This window comes from Ascaphus truei, chromosome 5 (genome assembly GCF_040206685.1).
Source record: "Ascaphus truei isolate aAscTru1 chromosome 5, aAscTru1.hap1, whole genome shotgun sequence".
NCBI classification, from domain to species: domain Eukaryota; kingdom Metazoa; phylum Chordata; class Amphibia; order Anura; family Ascaphidae; genus Ascaphus; species Ascaphus truei.
The window spans coordinates 13,384,022-13,407,551 of record NC_134487.1 but is presented as its reverse complement, the minus strand read 5'-3'; the positions used below and the strand labels follow the sequence as shown (position 1 = coordinate 13,407,551).

The 23,530-nt window shown below is 45.3% G+C and overlaps 1 protein-coding gene across 1 annotated transcript in view; it reads right to left on the bottom strand.

Annotated features, from left to right (window-relative positions):
• EXOC4 (exocyst complex component 4) overlaps positions 1–23,530 on the bottom strand; it is a 409,051-nt gene that overhangs the window by 282,524 nt on the left and 102,997 nt on the right. Inside the window, exons 8-9 of the mRNA XM_075599349.1 lie at positions 1,300–1,445; positions 202–290 (exon numbers count right to left, since the gene is read on the bottom strand). Coding sequence (XP_075455464.1) covers positions 202–290; positions 1,300–1,445 — 235 coding nt within the window. The remainder of the gene's footprint in view (positions 1–201; positions 291–1,299; positions 1,446–23,530) is intronic.

The window sequence follows — 23,530 nt, the reverse complement described above, 5'->3', positions numbered from 1 at the left end:
GGTAACTTCATTGGCAAGTATCACGGGAACCAGGGGGTCCCTCAGAGCTGACAATAAAGTGGGAACCCCCAATTTCCAATCCTTTAAATGACTGTGCTTACAAGCTTTCAAAAGCTGGAAGACTGCAGCACGATGGCTTCGTTGGTTTCCAAAATTAGGGGGTGGGGGAGCAAATTCACCCGGGGTGATATATCCTCCTACCTTGAAGTTCCCCGCTCTTGCTGTACAGCTCTCGCCTCTGCTCCCGTAAGTAGGCGCTCATGCTAATTGCATGCGACGAAGACTCAAACCTGAGGAAACGAGGGGAACGATTATTCCTAAACTGATACAGAAGCAAGGCACCCCACGTATCAACAGACAGCGAGCAACTGAGCGTAACGCCCGACCGCCCGGAAAGGCAAAATACTTAGAAACAATAAAGTATTTGAGTACGTTTTATGCCTGTTAAAAAGCAGAACGAGAAACCCACTTTCAAAAGAGCTCCATGTCTGCACTCACAGGCGTGGGGTTGTAAAAGAAATACTCTCAAATAAATCAGATTGTTAGCTCTTCAGGGCAGGGATTACTCTTCCTATTGTTTTGGCTGAAGCGCTTATTCCCATTGTGTTATAATATTATGCCACCGGTATTGTAAGGAGCTATGTACCTGCTGAATGGCACTATACAAAGATATATATACATACATAAGCTTTCCCTAGAAAACTTCAGTAACCCTTATTTATAGTGATTGTAAAAGTACATGTCGTTCCTTTGAAATTCATGCTCATAAAGGTACTCCCCATCACATACTTTACAGTATATATATTTATGTGTTTGACGGACAGCATAAGTACTCTACAAACGGAGAGCAAGAGAGAAACGTCATCATTTGACAATTTACTTATATATTTCGGAACAATCTAATAGATGTCATCACGAAAGAGATTGGGTAAAAAACCCCAAAAACTCCAAAACTTGACACCATGGAAACATTGAACATTTTAAAAATGTCCGATTGCTTTTTAAGGCGCAACTCACCAACTTTTCATCTTCTGAACATGGCAATTTGGTTATAGGTAGGAATGCTTCTTAAGTGCCAAGCAAAGCATTGCAGACACAGAAGTAAAGGACGCCTGTATTTCATTGGGCAAATTCCTTTGGACTAATATATGGGCAATCACCTTCCATAAAACAAGCCCGTACAATACGTCTACCCTTAACGTGGCCTGCCGTGGCTACCAACTATTCTGGCGCCTCTATGCTGGATTATCACTGTAATCATGTCCTGTCCCCCACAGGATAACCTTCCATGAAACATACTTGAAAAGTGAGTTTTTAGGCCTCTGGGGCTTCTTCTTTGCGAAGAAGGCGGAGAACTCCCGCCCGGTGCTGGCGTAGCTCAGCTGGGCGGATGGTTCGGAAGACGTCTTTGTGTTCTTCATGTCCAGATATTCGGTCAGTAGCAGCTGTAACGGAGACAGCGAAGAGATTACTTCCACAACTAGGCAAAGTGTAAAACTACATGCAGACCAACCGTAAGGTGGAGGAAGGCACCCACAAAATCCCTGCATGGTTTTTAATGTATAGTACAGTATTTTTAACCCCTTTGCTGCCAGAGGGGACAGGTACACACTGACTAAATATTTAAGTAGCAGTTCCCCTCGGGGAGATGGAGATTATATATACCGATATATATATATATATATATATATATATATATATATATATATATATATAATGTTTAATTACCAGAACCAAAGCATCCCTAAAGTGCTCATCCATGCTCCCCTGACAAATATGCCTGCCGAACTACAAACATGACAGCAGGGTCACCAATAGAAAACTGCAACGTTATCTCCTTATTATTGTCCCTGACCCTGCCGCCATTTTGTATCTTGCGTGCACATATGTTGCCCGGCATTGATTCCAGCAAGATTTTTAAAAAAAATTAAAAAATACAATACCATTTTCAAAATAAAAAGAAAATGTGCAGCACAGAAAGTGAAAACAATTTATCATGTATTCATTGTTTATTTTGAAATAACTCAAAGTAGCAAAGTGTAAAGGAATTTGAATAGCATTCAAGAAGAACATGAAAAATCCTATATGTTTTTATTTGAATTCAGTTCTGTACTATTAGATAACAGTCTGTATTTTTAAAAAAACTCCCCATTATTTATTTGTTAATGTACTGATCATTCTTTGGTTGCTACAGCAACCATTTAGAAAGTCCTATACACCCTCTTTTGAACACACACACACACACACACACACACACACACACACACACACACACACACACACACACACACACACACACACACACACACACACACACACACACACACACCTTTTTGAGCTCTGCCCTTTGGCACCAACGTATCACAAACAGATCTGCTGCTCTGTTCCAACCAGCAGACTGGTTAGTAATATCATGTTACATATCAGCTGCAGCATGTCACTGACTGCAGCACAAAGTCAAAAGGCGGCCATTTCGTTAGGCACACAATCAGGATTGCTACAGGATTTATTACAGGATTGCCAGTTTAGGTAAGAATGTAGAATAATACATTGTCACATGCTTTACATACTATATACAAACAAAAAAAGGGGCGGGGAAGCAGTATTGCTGCTCAAAACAGGCGAAAAACTAACTGTAAATTTGATAAACATCCCTGTAGAGGGAGGAGCGAGATTGGAGTTGTTAAACTTAAAGCTGCAGTGGTAATTAAAATACATTGCGAGCCTAGGTTAACACAAGGACGCGGTCGTGTTCGCCGTGTAAGTATAACCCGTACTCTCCCAAACGGTCGAAGATAAAGGCGTTTGTGACATTTTAATTGTGTATTTGTCTGAATGTCATCTTATTCCATCCCCGGGATCATGTTTTTCAAGGTTCATGTTAATGTCAGGAACAGAAAAAGTAACAACAAAAAAAGGAAGCAAGAGAGAACACACAGGGTTCAGGAGAGCAAGAGCAGCAGCTTCAAAGGCAAACACAAAGGAAAGCGCGGTTTGAATAGAGGGGCAGCGCGGGCGCCATCCAGCCAGGATCTATCAATACAACTTCCAGAACTCTGGGTTCCAATCTACTCCATGCGGCACCGATCACCAATACATCAAAGGAAACGATTAGTGTTTGAATTAGAGTATTGCAAACAGAAAACATTAGCGCTTTGCAAAATTGACAGAAACACCCAAGTATGCAGTGATGTTTAAAAAAGCAATAAATGCCATTATTTATTTTTGTACTCATTTTTTTTTTTTTTTAAATACAGTATTGAAGCAGGGGGGTCTCCAGAGCTGAACCCCCTTAATTACAGCTCCAGGGACCCCCTGCCTGAAGAGATACTTGCCTCCGAAGGTATCTCCTGCGGTTTCCTGCGGTTTCCTGCCGTTTAAAGATCCCCCCCCGGTCACAAGGGCCAATAGGAAGCCACGCTGATGACGGCACGGCTTCCGATTGGCCCGCAGGACCTGGGAGGTTTGAAGCCATATAGTGAACCCAGGAGTGGCTACTGCCACCCACAACGAAGGAAAGTACCTCCGGAAGCAGGGGGTTCCCAGAGCTGAAGTCCTGTATTAAAAAATGGGGGGGAGAAACGACATGGATTGCTTCATTACTCATTTTTAGCGCACACAGCGCAAATTTAGCGCAAATTTTATGGCCCTAAAATTTTAACCCTACAGTTGGCCAGAAAACAATCTTTTGTAAAGAATCTATTTGTCCAATTGACTTTTCCTAAACATAACATATTGCGAACAGCATTTTCTTTACCCTTATACCCCCTGACCTTCTCAGAGGATCAATAAACCGAAGGACACCTTGAAAGTGAGGGAGGTAGGGGGAACGGGAGAGAGAAGGGGGAGGGGAGCCGGGGAGAGACAGGGTGGGAGGGGAACGGGAGAGAGAAAGGGGAGGAGAGCCTGGGAGAGACAGGGAGGGAGGGGGAACGGGAGAGAGAAGGGGGAGGGGAGCCGGGGAGAGACAGGGAGGGAGGGGGAACGGGAGAGAGAAGGGGGAGGGTAGCCGGGGAGAGACAGGGAGGGAGGGGGAACGGGAGAGAGAAGGGGGAGGGTAGCCGGGGAGAGACAGGGAGGGAGGGGGAACGGGAGAGAGAAGGGGGAGGGTAGCCGGGGAGAGACAGGGAGGGAGAGGGAACGGGAGAGAGGGGGAGGGGAATAGGGGAGAGAGGGGGGGAGAAGGGGACAGGGGAAACAGGAGAGAGAGGGGGGGGAGCGGAGGGGGAGAGAGGGGAGGGGGGGAAGGGGGAGAGAGGGGAGGGGGGGAAGGGGTAGGGGTAAACAGATTTGGAAAACAAGGTGTGTGAATCAAACAGCATAAGAACTGCTTTCAAAACATGTTCCAAACAGTGCAATGTTTGCCCAAAACCCACAAATACAAGAGAAAGGCAAAAGCATACAAAGAAAATGACACGTTATGCAAATGGTGGTCCCTCCAAATGCACGGTGGAACAATCAGTGGGAGGGACTTAGCGACAGAGGGGGAAAAGAGCCAGAGAAAGCCATGGTCAGAAGAATAGGACAGCACGTTACGGAAAAGGCGTCTTCATAAAAAAGCACCGTAAGAGAGATCGGAGCGCCACGCTCACGGAAATGACGAAATCAGCTACGCTCGCTTACCAGCTGATAAATAATGCAGAGACATTACCTCTGGGTAACGTTGGGGTCACTCATGTTTTCAGATGAAAGCCGTAATAAAACGGAGGTAATAAATGTCACACTATAAACCTTTCTTACGGACTAGGGCTGAAGTACTGGCTTAGTGGGAAGAAGGCTGCCTTCCAGCAGCCGGCTTTAATTCAGTCTCCGCTGGCTGCATTTGCGCCTTGATCAGAGTTGTTACTTTCCAGGCAAAAAAAAAAGTCCTTAAAATTGGAGTTTTGATCATTATTCCTCCTCCTCGTTCTTAACCCCCCATTATTTCTCTTTTTTATAGGGTGGGATCCGGTTCCCCAAGAGCCAAACACCACTGTTTGCCGCTCCGGGGACTGCCCCAGTACCCAAGATACTCAATGGTGATGTTACCGGGTTTAAATCTCCCTCAAAGAAATCGCAGGCCAATAGGAAGCTGCAACATCATCGTTTGTGGCTTCCTATTGGACGGTCATTTAAATCCCAATTAAAAATCAGGGAGTGATACCGGTAACTTCACCATTAAGTATCTCGGGAACTGAGGGCGGGGGGCTAGCATCACCTCATAAGTTACATTGTCCATCCCCTTTATTAATTTGGTGGCTCTTCTCTGCACTCTCTCTAGTTCCAGAATGTCTTTTCTTAGGAGTGGTGCCCAAAATTGCACTAAAACAAGAACTATTGCTGCACACCAATAAGGGGAAAAATATACTGATATTCACCGGTGCTCCTCGTTCAGGGAATCCCTGTCTGCACCCCAAGTCTCAGCAATCCGATAAGAAGCAGGGCACAACGGATTGATGCGTTCCATTGTGCCCTGTTTCTTATCTGATTGCCCAAAATTGTACTCCATATTCAAGGTGCGATCTTACTAATGCTTTGTAAAGGGGCATAATTATGTTTACTTCCCTTCCATCCATTGCCCGTTTGATGCAAGATAATATCTTGTTTGCCTTTGCAGCTACTGCATGACTTTGGGCACTATTGCTAAGCCTGCTGTCTACAAGCCTGCTGTCTAAGGCTAAGCCCCCGGCGGTGGGTGCTGCACGCACGCCTGACATCCTGGGGGCGCGTGCACAGCTTAAAACTGCAATCTGCAGGGAGCAATGGGAGGCGCGGGGGTGTGTGGCCAAAACAGGGGGGGGGGGAGCGGGCGGCCATAACGTCAGCACAACACAAAGCACAGCAGCTGAAAGCACTGCGCACAAAGTGACGGCGTTGCCGCATAGGAAAACAGATTTCTTGTCTCCCCTGCTGGCTGACGCACCACCGCACTGCGCGAGTCAACACGCGAGAACACACTGGAGCCCACCTGATTGAGGTTAGTGACTGGTGTGCGGTGCACGCGCCGCCGTCACCACCGGGGACTTCGCCTAAATCCTTCTCCGTCAAGTACTCCCCTAATTTAGCTCCATTTAATGTGTGTCGCCTTTCTATTCTTGCATCCCAAATGCATAACCTTACATTTATCTGTATTAAACCTCATCTGCCATTTACCTGCCCACGTTTCCAGTCTCTCCAAGTCCTTCTGAAGAGAAATTACATCCTGCTCTGATTCTATTACCTTACACAATTTAGTATCATCAGCAAAGATGGAGACTTTGCTCTCGATCCCAACCTCAAGGTCATTAATAACCAAGTTAAAAAGCAGGGGTCCCAGTACCGATCCCTGAGGTACTCCACTCACGACTTTAGCCCAACCTGAAAAAGTTCCATTTATGACAACCCTCTGTTGTCTATCCTTTAACCAGTTTTTAATCCAAGTGCAAATATTTTTACTGAGTCCAATTTTTTTTATTTTGTACACCAACCTCCTGTGTGAAACCGTATCAAAAGCCTTTGCAAAATCTAAGTAGACCTCATCAACTGTATTACCCTGGTCTAAATTCCTACTTACCTCCTCAAAGAAACAAATAAGATTAGTTTGGCATGATATATCCTTCATAAATCCATGCTATTACTAATAAATTTGTTTTCCATTAGGTATTCTTGAATATTATCCCGTATTAAACCTTCAAGTAGCTTCCCCATTATTGAAATCAGGCTTACGGGTCTGTAATTTCCTGGTTCTGATCTAGCTCCCTTTTTAAATATAGGCACCACATCTGCTATACGCCATTCTTGTGGTACTGAGCCTGTGGAAATGGAGTCTTTGAATATTAAATGTAATGGTTTGGCTATTACTGAGCTTAACTCCTTGAGAACTCTTGGATGTCTGCCATCGGGGCCAGGTGCCTTATTTACGTTAATTTTATCAAGCCGACTATGAACTTCTTCCTCCGTTAACCAATTGTTCGTTAATATAGAGGTTGTGGCTTCCTCCTGCGGCACTACTATTGAAATTGATTTTTCCCGGGTATGCACAATGGGAAATAATTTGTTTAATACCTCTGCTTTTTCCTTATCTCCAATAATCTGCCTGCCCATCTCACACTGGAAGGGTCCTATATTTTCTTTTCTGATTTTTTTTATTATTAAGTTACTTAAAGAACTTTTTGGGGGTTGATCTTACTTTCTATTGCAATCCTTTTCACATTATCCATTTTTGCCAATTTGATTGCCCTTTTCAAATTGTTGTTACATTCCTTATAATTCTGATACGATGCCTCATTGTTTACAAAGTCTGTGGGGCCTATGCAGAGAGCTGCGAATTTTCGAAATTCGCCATTTTTTGGAGATAATCGCGCAGAAAACAGCAGAAAATGGAGATTTCCGAAAAACGCGCCAATTTTTCTTTTCTATTTGTAAAACTCGCCTCGCGGCTGGCGAGAACCGCTATCTCGCCAGTTTAAAAAATATCCGTATGCAGAGAGGCGCGAACGGCATCTAGCGGCTGTTCGCGCCAATAAAATGGCGCGATTGTCTCCGTTTTGCCTCGCCAAAAAAAACTGCCGCTCGCGGCCATTGCAAAGGGGAAAAAAAAGGCGCGATTTTGTTTTTACACGTTTCTGAAGCGCGCATCTCGCCAATTTAAACTCGCCAGACGCATCCATGTTAAACATAGCAGAATTCGCACTTTTCTGCATATGGAGATTAAAACTCTCCAAAAAAGCTCCTTTTTATTAAATTCGCCAATTTTAAAATTCGCTGCTCTCTGCATGAGGCCCTGTGTCTTTACTCACTGAGCTGTTTCTTCAGCCTTGTAAACTCAATACAGGCATGCCCCGGTTTAAGGACACTCACTTTAAGTACACTCACGAGTAAGGACATATTTTCAATAGCCCCATACCCCAGACAGCCGTAGTAGTGGCGCACTGATACCCCTCGCCCAATAGGCAAACGGCAGTTCGCACATGCGCCTGTCAGCACGTCCTGAACAGCAATACCAGCTTCACTTTAAGCACATTTTCACTTTACATACATGCTTTGGACCCATTGCGTACGTTAATGCGGGGTATGCCTGTACTCATGTTTTTTGTAAATTGCCAATTTCTGTGCCTCTATGTACAGTAAAAAAAAGATAATAAAACAATCCATGACTGAGAATGGCAAATTTTTAATGTTTTCCAAGTTAAACATTTGAAATCCCCAAAAAATAAAAACACACACACACACACACACACACAGAGAAGACCTGCATATAAAGAGAAATGGACTTTTGTTCTTAACAACTAAACCCAATACCTTGATATATATATTAAAAAAAAAAAAAAAACAGAAAAACATCAGCAGCAAACCATTCAGGGTAATTTAGGTAATGAAATAGCTGCCAGCATAATTAAATCCATTAGCAATGCCAATTGTCCAATTAGAAGCACCATTAATGTAGATTTGCTAATGTTTCTCAACTTAATGAAAACAAAAATTAAAACCCTTTTCCTTTATAGAAGCACTTCAACAAACTCTGGGAGAGGGCCTTTAATTGCTGAAGAACCAGCTCTGCAAAAGCGCTCGAGGCGGCGAAAGGTTTTCTGCGTCTTGCGTGTCCACTTGGGAAAAAAAAAAAAACACTGTTGTAATATTAACCCTTTCACGGGGACGGACGTCCCAGTGCAGGCGTAAAAGGAGCAGCTTCACTCATCTGCTAAAAATATATACATTCATCTGCTCGGGACACGCCAGATTACACATATAGAACTTGGATGTTGCATGGGATTATTAAGGTATTCTATGGGATTTCAGTTTTAAAGCTCCTGTATGGTCGTTAAATTCACTTTTGTTATGCTAATCACAAGCTGGCATCACAGCCTCCAGTCTCAATGTAACATTTGTAGACCATGTGCTATTACACAGGATTATTTTGGGCGAATATTGAATGCGCCGTGGTAATAATGCTGGGGCCAAATGTTAAAAACATTTGCATATCATTACCCAGAATCCCTGGCTGGAAGCAGAGAATAGCGACAGGCCGGTTTGCAGACCTGTCAGATATGTGAATTTGCTCAAAAGTGGTATTTTTATTTGCTAAAAAGCATTAAACTAATGCTAAAACAAATGTAAACAAAAAAAAATAAAACAGCAGACGTTGCACGGCTGACAGCTTTCATCATTACTCTAAGTCTGCGCTTATAATGCCGGCGACAGCGACGTCGCATTAAAACAAATGCATTGTCACAGTTGCCGGCGTTTATAGTGCACGCGACGGAGCTACAGCGCTACCAAACATCTGGTAGTCACTGTTTGATTTTTTTTTTTCAGCGACGGTCTCTCCATGTGGCCAATCAGAGAGCTTCTCCGTCCCTCTGCCTTCCCCCCTTATGACGTCGCTGGCTAGTCGCCTAAACTTTAAATACAACAATTGCAATGGCGACGGGTGACGTCGTCGATTGTGTCGCCGGCACTATAAGCGCAGCCTAAGGCCTCGTCCAGGGTGAAGGCTCGCTCACGAAGCGCTGAGCCAGCGCGAGGCAATGAGAGCAGCTGTAGTGAGTGTGAGTGTTCAGAGGAGCGCTGCTTGTAGTGAGCGTGAGAGTTCAGAGGAGCGCTGCTTGTAGTGAGCGTGAGAGTTCAGAGGAGCGCTGCTTGTAGTGAGCGTGAGAGTTCAGAGGAGCGCTGCTTGTAGTGAGCGTGAGAGTTCAGAGGAGCGCTGCTTGTAGTGAGCGTGAGAGTTCAGAGGAGCGCTGCTTGTAGTGAGCGTGAGAGTTTAGAGGAGCACTGCTTGTAGTGAGCGTGAGAGTTCAGAGGAGCTCTGCTTGTAGTGAGCGTGAGAGTTCAGAGGAGCACTGCTTGTAGTGAGCGTGAGAGTTCAGAGGAGCTCTGCTTGTAGTGAGCGTGAGAGTTCAGAGGAGCGCTGCTTGAAGTGAGAAATCAGTGTGTATTTGTCGTGCGATGGCCGGGTCACGTGAGTGGTTCGCCCAATGAGGGCGTCCCAGCTCCGTGACGTCACGGCCACGGCCCCTGACAAGACCCCCACGCACGCTACAGCCCATTTTCAAATGGCCAGGAACCGCTCCAGCTTGCTCAGCGCGTGACGTCACGGCGCTCGAGAGCGATAGAGCGTGCATTTACCCTGGCCGAGGCCTAACATAGGTCAGGTTTTCAGGATATCCCAGCTTCAGCACAGGTGGCTCAATCGGGTCGACTTCAGGTGCAGCTCCTCCCCGGTTGTCCAATAGTAACGCTCCTGCTCCGGTCACCTGTTCCTCTGCTCTCACCGGCATCGGCTGCGAAGGCTCGTCCTCTGCTGCCACCGCCTGAAGGATGTCTTCCTCTGCTCCCACCGCCACCGGGATGTCGCTGTGGTCCTCCACACCCTCTGCCGCGGTCCTCGTCACCCTCCGCCGCGGTCCTCGTCACACTCCGCCGCGGTCCTCGTCACCCTCCGCCGCGGTCCTCGTCACCCTCCGCCGCCGACTGCAGGTACGTCTCTTCTGCTGCTCTGCTCCTGCCGTTCTCCAAGAGGTGGACCGAGGGAGCGGAGCAGAACGGAAATTACCCGGCACTGGGTCCCGGCGCCATGGGTTACTTTAAATATGTCCGGGTACCGCATAACCGGCACATCACGAATGTGGATTGTATTGAAGCACATATTAAAAAGGGGAGAATTACATTAAATAATTATTTTTTTTTTAAATGGCAGCTTGGACTGCTGCTTAAAAACACAATGCGATTGTGGATATGTCAGCGGTCAGTTAACCCTCCCTGTCTAACCTCCACCTAATAGAATCATCCCGTGAATTACAACAATGTTAACACATAATACACAGTGTGAACTTCCAGCTTCATTAGCGATTTCTCTGCGCACAGAGCGGTAATTAAAAGGTTAAGCGCCGATTTCTCCAACCTCAGAAATGGAAAGATGAAAAAATACATAAACACACACGCGCACGCACGCACGCACACACACGCACTCACGCACGCACGCGGTAGCCAGGGCTAAACGCCTTAACTCAATGTGAAGACGTACAGAAGTACTTATTCCTACACGAGGTTCTGCAGTGAAACGTCAGAATTAATCACGCCGACTGCTGGGGAAAATGGAAGTGCAATGATTTAAATGGGAAGAGAGATGAGGCCAAAGGACTCCTGTTATTTAGTCAGGAATCTGACCTTCCCTGCCACTGTTACTATGTGAACTGCGTTTTAACGAATTGACCAATAGGGTTAAGGCTGGGGTACCCAACTCCAGTCCTCAAGAGCTACTAACAGGTCAGGTTTTCAGGATATGCCTGCTTCAGAACAGGTGGCTCAATCAGAGGCTCAGTCCAAGACTGAGCCACCTGTGCTGAAGCAGGGATATCCTAAAAACCTGACCTGTTGGTGGCCCTTGAGGATTGGACTGGCCACCCCTGGGTTAAGGAGCTAAACAAGGGTGTCAGATTTTGAGCTTAAGAGCAATAATCAGTAACTTTGACATCGGTTTGTAGGCATGGTAGAACATTGGAGGGTTTTGGTCTCCTTTGGCTCATCCATTGTGTGTGATGAGCAGAAGGCTGGTCTCTATCCCTATTTATCCCAGCTCCTTACGGACAGGAAGGGATAAGGGCGAAGGAAGGACTTGTGATAAGGGGAGGGGGACAGAGGGGGGTCTGGGTGTCACACAGTGATAAGGGGAGGGGACAGAGAGGGCTCTGGGTGTCACACAGTGATAAGGGGAGGGGGACAGAGAGGGCTCTGGGTGTCACACACACTCATAAGGGGAGGGGGACAGAGGGGGTTCTGGGTGTCACACACAGTGATAAGGGGAGGGGGGTCGGGATGTCACACAGTGATAAGGGGAGGGGGACAGAGAGGACTCTGGGTGTCTCACACAGTGATAAGGGGAGGGGGACAGAGGGTGGTCTGGGTGTCTCACACAGTGATAAGGGGAGGGGGACAGAGGGTGGTCTGGGTGTCACACACAGTGATAAGGGGAGGGGGACAGAGGGTGGTCTTGGTGTCACACACAGTGACAAACAAAAAAGATGCGGCCAGAGGAAATCAAAGTCACAATATTTACAAAATAACTTTAAAAAGAAAAATGTCACCAATCCCCCAATAAACCCTTAAACATGTCACATCACATCCTAGGAGGCATTGCCGCTTTAAAGAGCGTTTACTGTTAAATAAAGGGTTTACCAAATGGAAGACACCAATCAATTAGACTGTAAGCTCCTCGGGGCAGGGACTCCTCTTCCTTAATGTTACTTTTATGTCTAAAGCACTTATTCCCATGATCTGTTATTTATTTGATTACCACGTGTATTACTACTGTGAAGAGCTATGTACATTAAAGCGCTATATAAATAAAGACATACAATACAATACAATGGGTGTAAATGGGAGAATAAAAAGATATTCACACACAAGAATGAATATTTAGGACATTATTTGCTAAAATGTGCTAAGCTGCTCAGCACCTTATGGTCCATGCATGTGAATGGGCCTTGAACATGTACGTTCTCAATTCTTAGATCGGTCAGTGTGGCAAAAGGTCAGAGTGAAATGACCCACACACGATTCCATTTCAGCAGCTCTGGTAGAAAGCGCACAATGACTTTGGACACTTGCCAGTCATACCACTGGTATCAGTAATTATTATATTGTTACTCTTAGCAGCAGGAATACGTGGCACTGTTTTACGGTGTCTGCCCCTGCATGCTACATACGTGGCATTTACATACTATTACATGGCAGCCTGTTTTAAAATAACCCAATGCCACTGAAAAGGGGCAAAATAAAGGCAAAATGTGTGTACAATGTCCAGCCTGCTAGTTACAGATGTCAGAATGACTGGGAGAGAGCTGGAGTCTCCTCATCGGACGGGAGGTTCATGGCGCTAATGTCAGGGTGCCAACATATCTCCGTTAAACAAGCTCCACTCAAGTTAGTAAAACACTGCACAGCGCTCTCTCTCATAAGCGAACGCAGCATAATAAACACGATTACACAAAACAAAGAAGCAACTGTAGGAAAAGCAGTTCCTCAGCAACACTCGTAGCAGCAGCACCCAAACACAGTGTGGCGGGAAGCATTTATGTCTACAGAAGTTTTTGATGTGCTGAACAACAAACAAAGTCGCCAGGGTGTCCACCCGCCATGTTGGAAGAGGCCAAATTCTCTCTCTAGGAACTGCAATGCGTCCAGAAATCCTTTATTAGCAGATCCAGAGGCGATCGCTGCTCTCACCGTACAATACAAGTGCATGAAACATCTAAGGGACGGGGAACTCTGGTCCCAGAGAGCTAATAATTTCACGGTATGATGGCCCAACATGCGGAGCGCTGAGAATATACACAAGGCGCCCCAGAGTTAAGGCAAGTGCCGTTAGCACAGTGTGGGGGGGGGGGGGGGGCACACGGCTTTTTAATGAGCCAGGCAGCAGCGAAACAAATACAGGAGGTATTGCAGTTAGTTTGTTTTTTTTTTTTACAGGGGTTTTCATTGAATCAGTATGTGAAGACTGTACGGTTAGTATGGCTTTTGCATATATAGTTACTGCTCAGCAGAACTCCCGTGCATAGAATCCCATTTAAAAGCATCACGCGTATTTGGCGATTCGGGATTATGTTTAGAGGAAGGGGTCATCTCATTAATCTAAACTGCCCCTGCGTCCCCCCGGGTGATGTGCCGATACGCAGGGTTCTGAATACACTCTGCAAGAGAGCAATAGCATAGCAAATACCACTCAGAAGATATGATCACCATTTAAATGGCCGGTCCCACAAAGGTAAGAAAAATATATATTCTGCAACTAATTTAATGTAGATGGCTTCATTATATAGATGGTAAATGTCTCACTGCGTTTGGGTCCATTTTAATTCCAGGAGGTAGGGAGTTTAACACAATAGTTTGTGATTAATAGCCTTTTATTTTTTATGGCCAAAGAAAGACAAAGAAACAGACAGACACACACACACACACACACACAATTTCTATTGAATTCACAAATCATAATGGTGTTAATGAACTGCAGACTCGAATGCCATATAAAGTGGTTTTGTGTTATATTATTGGTGCACAGAAAAGAAGGCAGATTCCCTGCAGAATGCACTCGGTGAAACTGTGTGTCGTCGTGTGAGATTTTATACCCTTTATTAGAGAAAAGATAAAAATAGTAAAAGATTGGTATAATGAAATCTCTGGCCAAGCCATAGGACAGGGAATCTGTTTTCTTTTCTGTGTACTATTAGCAATACCTCTATTGCACCGTGTTACTACACTTTACATAGAATCGATTACGCTGATGCGAGAATCCTCTCCCCCTCCCCACATTTGTAACGTGTTAGATTACTGCACTGTTGTTCCATTTGCCCAGAAAATATACCGGTTATACAGTAGCAGGACACGTAAATAAGCCGTAGTGTGTGCCGGCACCAGAAGGTGTTCTGGGAAATAACTCCACTGCGTAATTACAGCCCTAAATGTTTTGAGTGAACATACCAAAAAGCATGGATTTTTAACAAAGAACTAATCTCAAGCCTTTCGCCTAAAGCTGGGGTGTGTTCTTCCCATCTCCACCAACAAACATGCATTATGGAGCTCTTCCACGTCTATCTACAACAGGGCTCCCCTGTTCTGCACATACACAAGTGAGGCGTTTTAGTGATCATTACAAGGTTAATTGGCTAATATTGAGTTAATTATAAAAAAAAAACTGAAAATCTGGCCTGTTGGTTTATCTGATTGGCTGAACATGGGGAGCCTTGGTCCCCCACACTGGTGTTTAATGTTTTAGCTTTGTGAGGTGCTGCCTCCCGCTGCAGTCTATCCTGCACTGGCAGTGTCCCCCTAAACACCCACCTGCCCATTTGCTGTTCAGTAGAAGGCATTCAGGGATCTGCAGCTGAACACACACTGAGAAATGACAATTTCATTCTTGGGCCTCCATTCTCAAGAAAACGAGCGTTTGAATGATTTGGAGGTATACAGATATACTCAGGATTGCTGCGCACTGCAGATATTTTTCCCGGACTGGGGCTTCTGAACATGAAATGCAGAGTTAAATCTATTGCGTCTGCAGTAAAGGAATTCAAAACCCGCACAGGATAAGCACCAGAGAAGCATTAGGGGGTAGGAAAGAGAATAACGAAAAGCAAGAGAGCAAGCAGAGGGTAAGGATTTACAATACGGCAGGCCCATTAGGTAGGCCAAATGGTCCTCATCAGCTGTCAGCTTCTCTGTTTCTATGCAACTCCCGCTGTAGGACTTCTATGAATCTCTGCCAGCTCAGCAGTTGGCGCATGGCGAAAAACTCAGAGGCTCACGCAACAGCTGGCGATGAATGGCAAGTGCCCTTCGTGCGTACCGGGACAGCTGTGCCCTGCCTATGCCAAGAAGTCAGTGTGATAATGTGTGTTTGTGTGTGTGCATCAGTGGTCACAATACAAATGGGCACACGGCAGGCATTTCATAGGGATCTGAACCATTCCCAAACAGTTTCTCTAGCACTCGGCTATCGCTCATCTTGGCAAATGTTACTAATTAGCAGAACCACAAGAATCTCTCGCAAGCCCCACTGTCTCATGCTACACTGAAAACAAGCATTTTATGACACGTTTGTGGATTACATTTCATGAAACGGAGGCTTTTTGTCTATTTTCATATATTTCAAAACGAAATTAGTCACAGCTGAAGTTGTGCTTGTTCCCGATATGATTGCAGCAATTTATGAACGAAATGCAAATAAATCAGATGTAAAGTCAAGTTTTTCTAATGACTTCATGCTATAAAGCAAGGGGGCTCAACTGCAGTCCCCAGCGCCCCCCCCCCCCCCAACAGGTCAGGTTTTCAGGATATCCCAGCTTCAGCACAGGTGGTTCAATACTTGGGGAGTGGGGGGTGGGAAAATACTTGTGATATCAAGTTTCTCGGCAAAGTTACAGATCAATGTTGCATACCCAAGGCTGGCAGAAGTCAGTACCCATCACTAACTTGCGGCTCTTTTCATATGTTTTTTTTACCAATAATTCACAAAACCCACACAATTGAGTCTATCCAATGTTACCATACGACACTGAAAATTGGATATTTTATTGGAATTGGAAATGTTATGGTCGTGGATTCCAATAACCAACAGTCTAATAAACTGTCATTCTAAAAAGTAACCCTTATTAATGTACATATTATAAAAAGCTATAAACATGAGCACAGGGGCTAACTATATTTGCCAAATATTATTCAAAACAGCCACTAAAATAGCAGGCAGCCCGTGGAGAGGGAGAAAACAGTACCGAAGAAATCCATTTTCCAGGATGGACAAAAACAAATTGTTAGATTTGTTTACATTCACTACAAGAAGAAGAAAAAAGGAATAAAAAACAGTTTTTTTGTGTGTATATTTTCTTGGGGGTGCACTGAAGGTGATATGTGGAAGTGCATGCACACCGCAGCCCTCTCTTTGATAAAGGCAATTTTTGCCGAAACGTTGGACCCTTTGGTGGCACATTAAATTGCATCTTCAGCAGACCGTGTGCCTGCTTCCATTTTCTTTGTGCACTGAAGGCGAAACATAACACTTGGCCACTGGCAAGATGTGGCCCAAAGAACCATAACGGCTGTACTATACGTAGTGGGACCAACCGATATCACTCTAACTGACCCCCCCCCTCCCCGCTCGGGCATCACATGATGCTGCGAGGTCATGTGACGTCACTTCACCATGGCAACGTGATGTTACGTGACCAGAGGCGTCATTTGACGCCGGGGTTATCATGACGACACGTCGCTGGAAGGCAAGTTTATTACAGAGGCCTCGCGCGGCTCCCCCCCAGCATTTAATTTAGATGCCATGGAGAGAGCGCAGGACCTCTGCAACCGCTGCGCACCCCCTGGTTGAGTTACACCATGGTTTTTGTATAGAGAAGGAAAAACAAATGAAGATGATTTCAAACACACATCCGTCTGAGGTTTGTGTAGCGGATATATTTCACTGTGACCAGCAATGTTCCCGTGTTCTTTATTCCACCCATGTTGGATGTTACATGCATTATTACTCGTGGTGCAGTATTCAGTCTGTTTCTCTCTGATCCTGCTTAAAGTCATGTGTAATACAGGGCCCATTATACTCGGCTGTCTATGCCGCTGCTTGCGCTCGCAAAGAGCTGCTTCAATACAGTTATAATTGCCCAGAAATACATTTTCCATGGCTCGCGCGTGGGTTCCTCGTAACCTAATGATTCCACTTTCTAAACTCGGAGTTTAATTAGAGCGTCTTCACAAATAAAAAAGCAAGAACCGGTCAAAAGACCCAACGTAAGTCACCCTGCACCTAGCAAAAAAGTGTTCCATTAACAGGTTTCCTGGCATTGATCTGACAGCTTCAGTTTTGTCAGCCTTTCAGATGTCTCCTTACTTCCTGAGACAAGTTAGAGCGCATTTAATTACAATGAGCTTTTGATTTGGAACCGTGACTGTCTCTATGGTCTCTCTGCAGCCTCCTACCTATACAAGACTGTTTTTGATTTTCTGGAAAATCTGGTAGCCCCTGAAATTGCCATCGAAGCATTCAACAGAGAACAGAGCCTGCAGAATATCGAGCATTCTCCGTAGCACCCAAAGCAAGCTTTGCTTTATTGCGGCAGAAAAACAATGCACAATTTTTTTCGGGGGTTAACCGCTTCACCAGGTGCGGCCAGTTGCACCACCAAAAACGCGCTTTCTTTTTTCTGCCCCAGTAATTCAACTAAAGTGTATTCATGACCGACGGATGATGAGTGCGAAAGAGAATCTTCCCAGCTCATTGTGTCTCAACTACGGGTGTGAGGACTCCCCAGTATTATCTACACACCACAGCACGTAAAGAGACAGTCCAAGCAGCACTTTCATCTAAAAAAAAATATATATTTTTTTGTTTTTATATATGCAGCCTTGTATTACCTTTATAGAAAACCAATTACCTAAGCTGCTGATCGATTCGTTCTCTTGTGAATCGATCAGCAAAGATCCTGCTTCCCAGGGTTCACTTAATGGCTGCCTTCAGTTTCATCAATCAGCAGCTACAATGTATCCTTATATTACTAAGGTAACATTTATTGTTACAGATTGCGCCTCAAACTGCTGGGAATATTGGCAACAAATGATCACAAACAGGAAAGTGTTACAGAGATCTTGCACTGCTGGGGAGGTGAGCTAAAGCCTGCTATAGAAAGCAAAGAATGCCCAGTATATTAAAAAAAAAGCTGTGTGTGCTGCGCACGCGCATAGTAAGTGAAACTTATCTATGTGTTGTCAGCAACATGTAAAGTAACAATAATATTATTACTGCTTAGAGCATGAGTAAATTTGATTGGCGGGGTCATGTTTATTGGCAGCAGTACCAGCATCATGGATGTTGAGCGGGTGCGGGAGCTCACAGGGGGGGGGGGGGGTGGGGAATAGGCACATCATTCAGGGGTGGTGTTCGGTACATCACTGGGGTGTGCGTGCGTGTGTCAGTGTATTTGTGCGTGCGTGCATGCGTGCGTCAGAGTGTGCGTATGTGCGAGTGTCAGTCAATGTGTGTGTGTGTGTGTGTGTGTGTGTGTGTGTGTGTGTGTCAGTGTATGTGTGTCAGTGTATGTGTGTCAGTGTATGTGTGTCAGTGTATGTGTGTCAGTGTATGTGTGTCAGTGTATGTGTGTCAGTGTATGTGTGTCAGTGTATGTGTGTCAGTGTATGTGTGTCAGTGTATGTGTGTCTCTCTGTCTGTGTCCTGCCCCCTCTTTCCTGACTCCCCCCACCCCCGGCAGAGCTGCGGACCCGAGGGGCTCAGTCTGACTCTTCTGAGCAGACCCCCCCCCCCCCCGGCCACCCGCTCAAACTCCTCCCCCCCCCCGGTGGCGCGCTCAAACCCCCCCGCCCCCCCCCCGCGGCGCGCTCAAACTCCGCCCCCTCCCCCCCGGCGGCACGCTCAAACTCCCCCCCAACCTCTGGCGGCACGCTCAAACTCCCCCCGGCGGCGCGCTCAAACTCCCCCCGGCGGCGGGCTCAAACTCCCCCCGGCGGCGCGCTCAAACTCCCCCCGGCGGTGCACACAAACCCCCCCACTCCCAGTTACCGGAGCAGGAGGCGACAAGGCAGTGTGGGGGGAATGGCGGCGCCGGACTATAGCCTCACAGAGCTTGGCGGCAGCTGAGCTGAGCAGTGCACCTTGCTGCATGTCGTGAGCCCGGCGGCGCATGCGCAGGCCGCAGCCAATCATTGCTCAGCCGGTGGAGTGGGCGGAAGAGAAGCTGGCATGACGCGGCGGCATGGCAGCGGGCAGGGAGCGGCGGCCGTTAGGAGCGGCGCCGGCGGCTGCCGTCACCGCAAATGTCAGCGGCTATGTGGGGGGAGCGGCAGCCGTTAGGAGCAGCGCCGCCGGCTATCGCCACCGCATGTGATTTTTGGAGCGGGCAGAACACAGCCCGGCCTCAACTGCCAGCACTGACGTCACATCCGTTTCATTTCCTGTCTCCACAATCCATTTTTGTCCCATTACGAATGAGGCGCCACTAAGGAAGTTTCACTTCAAAAACTAATTAAAATGGCATTAATACTTCAAATACTTTGGGCAAGCTACCCATCTATCTGAACAAGCTCCTCACCCCTACCACACGCAGCACCTATCACCTGAGATCAGACTCCAAAAGACTGTTCATGGTCCCAAGGCTCAACAAAGTATCCGGACGTTCCTCCTTCTCTTACCGTGCACCCCAAAACTGGAACAACCTACCAGAAACTCTAACATCCACCACCAGCTTAAGTTCTTTCAAATCTAAGGCTGTCTCACACTTTAATCTGGTCTGTAACTGTTTCATACGCTCATAATATATATTATCTCTAACTGTGCATGCAATGTCTTGTATATAATGTATACCCTGTTCATTTATGTAACTGTATTTGTAACCATGTATTATTTGTCAGATTAACTATGTCCAGGACATACTTGAAAACGAGAGGTAACGCTCAATGTATTACTTCCTGGTAAAACATTTTATAAATAAATAAATAAATAAATTAGGAGTTGAATTAAAAAACAAAAAACAAAAAAACACAACCTATGTACATGTAAATACAATATGCTACAATGTAATATTTTGAAACGTATCTGTAAACACCCTAATAAAAAGATACTTTAAAAAAAAAAAAAAAAAAAAAAAAACACATATGGATATTCCATGGTTTGCTCCTTTAAGACACTAGAAAAAGCAAGTGCCTCTACCCCTTCATATAAAGCGAGACCGGGTATCCTACAGAATATTGCTCTGCTACACTAGATGAATCTACAAGACAGAAGTTTTTTTTATGAGTAGCTCCATGGCTGATACTATACGCACTTACCAGAACACCCTCCTACTGTCTCTGGACGTTCTTCCTACCAATTAGATTGTAAGCTCTTCGGAGCAGGGACCCCTCTTCCTAAATGTTACTTTTATGCCTGAAGCACTTATTCCCATGATCTGTTATTTGTATTATTTGTTATTTATACGATTGTCACGTGTATTACTGCTGTGACGCGCTGTGTACATTAATGGAGCTACATAAATAAAGACATACTGTACAGTACATACATAGATGTAGTCAGTGTGCTCAATGTTCTGGGACACAGTAAGAATAGACCTGCAAGGGTTCCACAGCTCTATACAAAGCACTAAACCAAAGAACTCTTTGCTGGTGCATCATTGCAGACACTAAATGTACACATCGGTAGTACAAATACAGCTGCTATAACTTTGTGCCGTGTGAGATGTCAAGTCCATTTTAAGCAGAAGACTTTTAATAAGAAGGAGGGCTTATTGTATCCCAGCAGAATGAAGATGGCATGCTGTTTCCATACCTGTTACATTAGACATTATTAACTCTCTCTCGATAAAAGGATCTCTAATGTAAACTTATGTGGCATGCATTATTTCTTGGTATGCCTCCAAGCTCAAATGGAAAATAAATCAAATCATGTCAATAAAATAACATCAAGTACATTTACAAAAAAAATAATAATATATTCTTCTGTCTGTAAAGTTATTAGGAGAGCACATTTATTATCAGCAAATCTAACGACACTCATTGCACCACTTGCCATTTGGAAAGAAGTATCGGAGAAAAAGGACCCAGTGTAGCACTCGAGTTCACATTCTGGGGATAAGTGATTGACTTAAAAACATAATCTTTATTAAACAACATATATAAAATATTGGTCCAACGACGTACTGAGGGTGAGTTGATCCTAAATATAGGAAGCCATATTGGCTCTGGATCAAAAATAATAAATATGTGCCAGACGGTTTTAATAAACCACTGGTACTGTTGCAACACAGTAATCCTAATGCGAACCTGTGTTGTAGGTGATTATAACAGGGGTGTCCGGGTAAGTACTGGGATTGCAGGTCACAGTGTCATAATAAATCTGTATTAGATGTGACCCAACTGATAAACATAAATACAAATATACTATGTGTATCAGTGTTGGTATTGCTGAATCAGCTGCGCTTCTCTATGGTGATATGCGTGCCCCTATCAGTGACACATGACCTGAGGTAGCCCTCTGGATACTATACTCCTGGGGTGTGTAGTCCTATGTAAACCAGCGTGGCTATAGTCAGGGAAAATGTCCTGACTCAGGTTATGGCAGTGGGTCAGTTTCCCAGTGTTGGAGACACTGATAGTAGGGGCAGGTAAATATCTTTAAGAACAGAGAGCTGCGTTATAGTAAAAGCTGAGGTATACTTCAGAGATGTACAGCAGCACGCTAGCACGTCAGAGCAGCTGTGGTGTATTGCAGGAGAGGTGACTCAGTACTCAAATACCGGAACATATCCCTTTAATAACCTTAAAGAGGCTAACAGTGACCGTCGGGGCACTTATAGCCTGTGTGAAACTGCACTTGCAGACTACCGCATTGACTCGCGGTCACAAGGATACATGCGGAGGCAGTCCTAATCTGCGCGTGCATGTGTGTGTAGAGAGCCGACGCGCGCGTTTCGCGAGGGGCTTTTTCAAGGCAAAAGTTTAGCCTTGAAAAAGCCCCTCGCGAAACGCGCGCGTCGGCTCTCTACACACACATGCACGCGCAGATTAGGACTGCCTCCGCATGTATCCTTGTGACCGCGAGTCAATGCGGTAGTCTGCAAGTGCAGTTTCACACAGGCTATAAGTGCCCCGACGGTCACTGTTAGCCTCTTTAAGGTTATTAAAGGGAAATGTTCCGGTATTTGAGTACTGAGTCACCTCTCCTGCAATACACCACAGCTGCTCTGACGTGCTAGCGTGCTGCTGTACATCTCTGAGGTATACCTCAGCTTTTACTATAACGCAGCTCTCTGTTCTTAAAGATATTTACCTGCCCCTACTATCAGTGTCTCCAACACTGGGAAACTGACCCACTGCCATAACCTGAGTCAGGACATTTTCCCTGACTATAGCCACGCTGGTTTACATAGGACTACACACCCCAGGAGTATAGTATCCAGAGGGCTACCTCAGGTCATGTGTCACTGATAGGGGCACGCATACCACCATAGAGAAGCGCAGTTGATTCAGCAATACCAACACTGATACACATAGTATATTTGTTTTTATGTTTATCAGTTGGGTCACATCTAATACAGATTTATTATGACACTGTGACCTGCAATCCCAGTATTTACCCGGACACCCCTGTTATAATCACCTACAACACAGGTTCGCATTAGGATTACTGTGTTGCAACAGTACCAGTGGTTTATTAAAACCGTCTGGCACATATTTATTATTTTTGATCCAGAGCCAATATGGCTTCCAATATTTAGGATCAACTCACCCTCAGTACGTCGTTGGACCAATATTTTATATATGTTGTTTAATAAAGATTATGTTTTTAAGTCAATCACTTATCCCCAGAATGTGAACTCGAGTGCTACACTGGGTCCTTTTTCTCCGATACTCACTACAGTTTATACCCTAAGCACCATTCACAGTATCATCTCACTTAGGCTGCAGCAGGGGTCCCCCTACTGTCTCCATTTGGAAAGAAGTAATAATCCGGAGTCATTTAGTTGACAGACACGGCAAGTTTTGATCTACTGCAAGAGTGATGTGGGTCACCGGGCTGGTGTGGCAGAACCCAACAGTTCATTCATCTGTTGCTGTAGCACACTAAACAGTCAGAAAAGGAAAAGATCATACGTACCTCTCATCACACACTATCACCGCTTTAATCCCATAGTGAGCCTGCCGCTAGGATTATGTGATTAGAGGGTCTTTCATGCATACTGTAAGAACCTAAATACCGGTTACCAAACACAAGGGGAGCTAGCACAGTGGAGATCATCTTGAACAAAGTAGAGGATGACCCGTTTATGCTGTAGGTTTATAGAGACCCCGTTCTACGTCATTGTTTGAAGTGGTCTAATACCAGAAGCACAATACAGGAGATATCCGGGACTGTGCCACTACAAACTGTGCTAACAGTTCCACTGATGGGATAACCAGCAGAGCCCCAAGTGATCTGCTATTTACCAACACCTCTGCAGAGGATAATAAAAAGCATCTATGAATGGAGAAGGCTGCTACACAGGCCCTTATTCCCGCTACTCACTTC